Source organism: Boleophthalmus pectinirostris, unplaced genomic scaffold (assembly GCF_026225935.1).
Source record: "Boleophthalmus pectinirostris isolate CB_2022bp ecotype Guang Dong unplaced genomic scaffold, ASM2622593v1 HiC_scaffold_14, whole genome shotgun sequence".
Classification (NCBI taxonomy): domain Eukaryota; kingdom Metazoa; phylum Chordata; class Actinopteri; order Gobiiformes; family Gobiidae; genus Boleophthalmus; species Boleophthalmus pectinirostris.
In genome coordinates, this window is record NW_026571047.1 from 3,876,252 (window position 1) to 3,883,939 (window position 7,688).

General features: G+C 45.7%; 1 protein-coding gene across 1 annotated transcript in view; it reads left to right on the forward strand.

Moving 5' to 3' along the window:
* LOC129407846 (NACHT, LRR and PYD domains-containing protein 3-like) overlaps positions 1-7,688 on the forward strand; it is a 26,972-nt gene that overhangs the window by 2,752 nt on the left and 16,532 nt on the right. The window contains 6 exon segments of the mRNA XM_055150195.1: positions 1,392-1,461; positions 1,565-1,769; positions 1,857-3,016; positions 3,018-3,643; positions 3,712-3,885; positions 7,188-7,361. Of these exon segments, the coding sequence (XP_055006170.1) occupies positions 1,392-1,461; positions 1,565-1,769; positions 1,857-3,016; positions 3,018-3,643; positions 3,712-3,885; positions 7,188-7,361 (2,409 nt within the window).

Below are 7,688 nucleotides of genomic sequence, written 5' to 3' on the forward strand. Positions count from 1 at the left end.
TCATCACAGGCAGCACAGAGGCTGTGGGGAAAACTTATATATGTGACAATAAAACAGCTCCGGAGCCTCATGATGCAAGTCCACACCAGCAGAGGCACCACCAAGAGAGAATTGTGGATGTGCCGTGACAGAACTGTCTGAGTTTGTGTTTGGAACACTTCACGTGCACGTGCCCCTCTCACACACACACACGTCAACCTTTTTAGTTTTCTTTGTGTTCTTCTGTTCATTACACAGCAGACCAGAGTCTGTCTCATGCTCCACATCCCACAGCAGCTGACCACTGCTCTCCCCCTGGTCCCACTCGCTCCTGTCTGTCCTGGTCCTGCTCCTGTGTCTCTCACCTGAAGTACGACTGATCAGCCTCTCCCACTCTCCTCCATGGTGGGATTCAGCAGGAGGGTTGAACAACCACTTGATGCCCTTTTGGAGTAACACACTGTGCACCTGTGCCTGGTTCCACTGCTCTATGGCTGTTTTTAGCACACGTTCTGCTCCCACAAAATTTGTCTCATTGTCAGAGCGCAGCTCACGGACCTGTCCTCTTCTCGCTATGAAGGGCCTCAGAGCATTCATGAAAGAGTCAGTATCCAAAGAAGGTGCCACCTCGATGTGAAAAGACAGGTACTGTAAATATGACACTGTACCGCTTCACTGTACTCCTCCTGCTCCTCACTTTAAAAAGCCCAAAATAACTCCAACTCTGGTAGATGGAGGCTTATCTGGCATGAGTCGTTCTGCGGACAAGTCTGCCACCTGCTGGTACACTGGGATAGCACTGAGTCTCCTGCAAATGATGCATTTGGACAGGACATTCCTTATAGCATTGCTGACTCCAGTGATCCAGTGTTTCTCCCTAACCTTGGAAAACATGTGGGTGTGACCTCCGTGTCCCACGCCCTGATGTACTTTTCTCAGCAGCAGAGTAGAAATATGAAGATCTTTGGCCTGTTTGACAGGATGACTGGACTTTAGGGGCATTGAAGATTTGCTTAGACGCACGCACACACATAAGACACCATTTTCCAGCCTTGGGCACAACTTGTACAGCTTACTGGTTTTCCAGCCTCCACACTGTTTCGTGCCAGTGGACCATTTACTGTCCACAATCAGTGTCTGCTGTGAAAGCCTCCTGAACACTTTGTATCTGAGTCAGAACAGTCCCATGTGTTTACTGTGACTGAAGTGTGTTTTCTTCTGTGTCTCAGGATCCACCAGAAACATTCTCCGTCTGAACCTGGTCCCAGCTGTGAGTCCCTCAGGAGTGACAGGTCTATGAGACTTCCACATCATTTTGCCACGGAGCCGTGAGTTTTCAAAAGCATTGATCATAAGAAGAATATATAAATAATAAATAATAATGATGCATGTTTCATGTGTGTCTGTGACAGAGGGGAGCAGCCGGATCCAGAGGTCTCCAGTGGTCAGCACCATCACACACAGCTGGACTCCATATTTAAGGTCTGTCATTCACTTAAGTTTGGAAATGTTCAGATGAATGAAGCTTGTTTCACACAGATCTGACACTGACTGCATTTGTGTTGTTTATAATGTGTCTGTTCAGCTTCTGGAGGAGGACATCTTCACTTTTGTCCAGAAGGAGCTGAAGAAGCTCCACAAGGTTCTGAGTACAGATGATCCAGAAGGTTTAGATCCTGTGGAGGATGAGGATGAAGAGCAGAGGAGCTGCAGTGAGGCTGTTCTGAAGATCACACTGAACTTCCTAAGGAGGATGAAGCAGAAGGAGCTGGCTGAGCATCTTTGGAGCAGTAGGACCATTTAATACATTTAACAAGGTGCTCACAGTCATTTTATCTTCTCTGAGACTCAGGCCTGTATCTGTTGTCTTCATTCAGGGAGTTATTCTGGAGTTTATCGACGTAAACTGAAGTCTGACCTGCAGCAGAAGTTTGAGTGTGTGTTTGAGGGCATCGCTAAAGCAGGAAACCCCAGCCTTCTGAATGAGATCTACACAGAGCTCTACATCACAGAGGGAGGGTCTTCAGAGGTCAACCAGGAACATGAGGTCAGACACATGGAAACAGCCTCCAGGACACCAGGCCCAGCAGAGACAGCCATCACATGTGAAGACATGTTTAAAGGCCCAGCTCACACACATGGAGCCATCAGAACAGTGCTGACAAAGGGAGTGGCTGGCATCGGGAAAACAGTGCTCACTCAGAAGTTCAGTCTGGACTGGGCTAAAGGTGAAGCCAATCAGGACATACAGCTGCTGTTCCCGTTCACTTTCAGAGCACTCAATGTGCTGAAGGAGAGAAGCTTCAGCTTGGTGACACTTGTTGGTCACTTCTTTAGTCAAACACAAGCAGAACTCTGCAGCTTTGAAGACCTCCAGGTGCTCTTCATCTTTGACGGTCTGGACGAGTGCAGACCTCCTCTGGACTTCACCAAAACCGAGGCCCTGACCGACCCCACAGAGTCCGCCTCAGTGCACGTGCTGCTGGTGAACCTCATCAGGGGGAGCCTGCTTCCCTCCGCTCGCCTCTGGATAACCACACGACCCGCGGCGGCCAATCAGATCCCTGCTGAGTGCGTCTGCATGGTGACAGAGGTCAGAGGGTTCACCGACCCGCAGAAGGAGCAGTACTTCAGAAAGAGGTTCAGAGACGAGGCCGACACAATCATCTCCCACATCAAGACGTCCAGAATCCTCCACATCATGTGCTACATGCCGATCTTCTGCTGGATCGCTGCCGCAGTCCTGGAGCATCTGTTGAAAAGTAGAGAGAGAGGAGAGCTGCCCAAGACCCTGACTCAGATGTACATCCACTTCCTGGTGGTTCAGGCCAAAGTCAAGAACATCAAGTATGAAGAAGGATCTGAGACAGACCCACACTGGAGTCCAGAGACCAGAAAGATGGTGGAGTCTCTGGGAAAACTGGCCTTTGAGCAGCTGCAGAAAGGAAACCTGATCTTCTACGAGAGTGACCTGAGCGAGTGTGGGCTGGACGCTGCAGCGGCCTCAGTGTACTCCGGAGTGTTCACACAGGTCTTTAGAGAAGGAGCCAGGCCTGTACCAGGACAAGGTCTACTGCTTCATCCATCTGAGTGTGCAGGAGTTTCTGGCTGCTCTTCACGTCTATCAGACCTTCATCAACACTGGGATCAACCTGCTCTCAGAGAAAACACAGAAGTGTACAATGTTGAGTGTGAAAAAAAAACTAAAGCATCTTCATCAGACAGCTGTGGACCAGGCCTTACAAAGTCCAAACGGACACCTGGACCTGCTCCTCCGCTTCCTCCTGGGTCTTTCACTGTCGACCAATCAGAGCCTTCTACAAGGTCTGCTGACACAGACAGGAAGTAACTCCCAGACCGATCAGAAAACAGCTAAGTACATCAAGAAGAAGCTGAGTGAGGATGTGTCTGCAGAGAGGAGCATCAACCTGCTCCACTGTCTGAATGAACTGAATGATCGTTCTCTGGTGGAGCAGATCCAACAGTACCTGACATCAGGATGTCTGTCTGAAGGTGGACTGTCTTCTGCTCAGTGTTCAGCTCTGGCCTTCATCTTACTGTCATCAGAAGAAGATCTGGACCAGTTTGAGCTGAAGAAATACTCTGCTTCAGAGGAGGTTCTCCTGAGGCTGCTGCCAGTGGTCAAGGCCTCCAACAAAGCTCTGTGAGTCTCCTTTGTTTAACAGGATGATTTGGTTCAACTTCTACATGAACAATGTTTTCTCTCTCCAGACTGAGCAGCTGTAACCTGTCAGAGAGAAGCTGTGAAGCTCTGTCCTCAGTCCTCAGCTCCCAGTCCTCTAGTCTGACAGTCCTGGACCTCAGTCTCAACAACTTGAATGACTCGGGGCTGAAGATGTTGTGTGTTGGACTGAAGAGTCCTCACTGTAAACTGGAACAGCTCAGGTGAGAGGGGTTCATATTCTTCACTATAATTACATAATCTGTTGGTATTTGCATTGGAAAATCCCATTTGATAAAGTCACATAAAGATATGGGACTTGTTCTTTGTCTCATTCGGGTTGAATGTTTCTAATGATTGGACTGATTCCCATAATCTGTGTCCCCAGATTGTCAGGTTGTCTGCTCTCAGAGGAAGGCTGTGCTTCTCTGGCTTCAGCTCTGAGGTCCAACCCCTCCCATCTGATAGAACTGGACCTCAGCTACAACCATCCAGGAGACAAAGGAGTAAAGCTCCTGTGTGCTCTACAGGAGGACCCCCACTGCACACTGGACACTCTCAGGTATGGCCCACTTTACTGTGGACACAAAGACACTTTGACTAAACATGTGGACATCATTTGACTAAGAATCAAACATTAGAAGTGTCCATTCAGCACAAAAACTAGTTGAGCTGCAGTCCTTCATGCCCCATGTGCTGTATGAGCCAGTTACTGATGCTGAGTGTGAATGTGGTGTATTCATCATCCTCAGGCCTCAGCTCAACATCATCACACAGATCAGTATAAAACCTTAGAGCTGTTACCTGCATTAAAGCTCCATATGACACTATTTTATGATCTCTGTTCTAATGTTGTTTCCTCATCACAAACACACCTGGACTTGTGTTTCATTCACATGTTTAACACACAAACTTGCACATTTAGGCGGAGCTCTTCTCCCAAACAGAAAACACTCTGTGATTCAGAAGAAAATTCAGTTTGTCGACTGGACAAAAGTTAGTTTGGTTGAAGACGTTTCGCAGCTCGTCCAAGCTGCTTCTTCAGTTCTGGTCAGACGCTGGTGGACAGTTCCTTATATCTGCAGGGAGGAGCAAACTACACTGAAACTAACACACACACTTGTTTACAGTTTCTGTTTGTTAGTTTGGCCTATTGACCTGTACAGAACAACACATTGGCTCTCTTAAATTGTACAGTAACGATAGGAGAAGACCGACGACTCCAGGTTGAGGTCTTCAGGAAGCCCACACCCGCGGACCAGTACCTGCTTTTTGATTCTCACCACCCACTGCAACACAAACTTGGAGTTATTCTGACACTACAACACAGGGCTCAAGTGGTGCCTACAAGCACAGAGGGAAAGGAGAAAGATGAACAACATGTGCAGAAAGCCCTCTCTGTTTGCAGATATCCAAAATGGACCTTCAACAAAATCAAGACAACAGAGAATGAGAACCCAGAAGAAAGGGGGTAACTATTCCCTACATGGCTGGTGTTGCTGAAAAACTACAAAGGATTTTCAGACAACATGAGATCCCGGTCTATTTCAAACCTATGAACACTTTAAGACAGAAACTGGTCCAACCCAAAGGACAAAACACCAAGCCACAAACAAAGCAATGTGGTCTACTCCATTCAGTGCAGTGAAGACTGCAGTGAACGCTACATTGGAGAAACTAAACAACTACTTCACAAGAGGATGTACCAACACAGACGAGAGAGCAACAGTGGACCTCAGTACATCTCCACTTAAAAGCCACGGGTCACTCATTTGAGGACAGTGAAGTACAGATTTTAGCCAGAGAGAAACATTGGTTTGAGAGGAGAGTGAAAGAAGCCATTTTTGTTAAGAAAGAGAATCCTTCTCTAAACAGAAATGGACTCAGACACCATCTGTCTCCTATTCACAACTCTATCCTCAAACCTAAATCAAAACAAACAAGAGAACAACAGGTGTAGTCAGGTCCTGAACTGAAGAAGCAGCTTGGATGAGCTGCGAAACGTCTTCAACCAAACTAACTTTTGTCCAGTCGACAAACAGGATTTTCTTCTCATGGATTCTACCTGGACGACTGAGGGATTCTTCACACAACACTCTGATGTCATCATGTGGTGGTACAGGAAGTGCTCCACTGTGTTTTTAAACTCCACACACCTTCACTAGAATCATTTGGATCATTTCAGTTCTAGAATTTACATTTTCTACTAAATAAAAGGTAAAAGGAGCTTTTAATTTGAAAAGTACCACTTCATGACATCACAAGGTGGAACAGAGCATGTTAAGATTTGGAGATACAGAGTAAAGCTAATTTCTGCTCCTCTTTTGTCCATAAACAGATCCATGTGTTCCAAATGTAGAAATCGTCTGTATTTTGGGTCCAGGAGTCAGAGCCTCCAGCGCGATTCTTCTGCTCCTTTTTCTTGCTCTGATGTTTCATGAGTCACACCTCGGGACTTTACCACTTCAGGGTCTTTTGTTTCAGTTCCGTTCAGTCTCAGGACCCAAACCCCTTTTGTGGGCCCCTCCTTGTGTGAAATGATGTGAGTGTGTGTGTAAAGTGCTGCTCTCGTCACATACAGTGTCACAGAGTCGTGACATTTGGAACAAAGAATCCAACATGATGAGGAACACAACAATAGAACATGACAGGGGTTCTCCTGGTTTGGGAGCAGGAATAATATCTGAAATCATCCTCACAATAGAATATAAATGTGTGGAAATGTGAGTTTATTTTAGCCTGAGCAGTGACACATGAACCATCAGTGTCTTGAATCACTGAAGAGTTACTCTCTAGATCAGAGGTGCTCACACTTTTTCAGCATGTGAGCTACTTACAAAATGACCAAGTCAAAATGATCTACCTAATACAAAGCCAAGCAAACTGCACTGAAACACTCTGTGTCCCTTTTTTGTACCCTCACCCACAGTTTGAGAAGCCCTTCTTTAAGAGAACTTCCTCTGGCACTTTACACAAAACTGTGAAAAAAGTGAAGGAAGTAGGTAAGATTTTTAAACCTGTTTTTTAAAGTTCCAAACTGGAGTTACATTCTTTTCTGTTTTTGCAGTGATATTTACCAGCCTCTGCACATTTACCAAACCAAACGCACATCGTGACAAACACAGATGCATTTGTGCACTTTTGTTAGACAAACTTCAGCCAAATGTGGCAGTAGGTCTGTTCTGTAGATCCGCTCTATGCTGTAGACCTGCTTTGTGCCAACCCTGGAACACAAATTTAGACTGGTTTTTGCTTCACGTTTGGTCTTGCTCTTCTAATCAGCCGCACTGTGGGAGGGGCTTATGTTCACTGTACGCAGGAAGGATCGAGAGCGTGAAAAGGCGAGGGGCGGCGTGCTGACGTGAGGCAGATGGACAGGAGAAATACAGTAACTGTTTTTTGTTTTCATTAATACATTTTTTTTTCTTTACAGATTGATTGTTGAGATTGGGAGTGAAAGGATGTGTCTGAACTTGTCACTTCTGTTCTGAGTTCTTCTCTAATGAGCTCCTGTCTCCTCATCCAGACTGAGCGGCTGTAACCTGTCAGAGAGAAGCTGTGAAGCTCTGTCCTCAGTCCTCAGCTCCCAGTCCTCTAGTCTGACAGTCCTGGACCTCAGTCTCAACGACTTGAAGGACTCAGGGTTGAAGATGTTGTGTGTTGGACTGAAGAGTCCTCACTGTAAACTGAAACAGCTCAGGTCAGAGGGGTTCATATTCTTCACTATTATTACTAGTGCTGTCATGCGATTAAAAAAATCGAGAGATTAATTAATTATGATCTGTAATTAATTAATCTAATGAATCTCTTTTTAATCTCACCTAAAAATTGCTGAGAAAAGCCTTCAATTTGAGGTATTTTCATTTAAATTCATTATTACATTATTGTGGCAGATCAAAAGACTGATATAGAACAAAAAAAGTGACTTTATAAAGTCATTTATTGTTTAACAAATCTCTCCAATTTGGCTGTTGAGCCCAAGTCTCCATGAATAAGAAACTGTTTGTTGTAAAGTAGCAAAGACGAG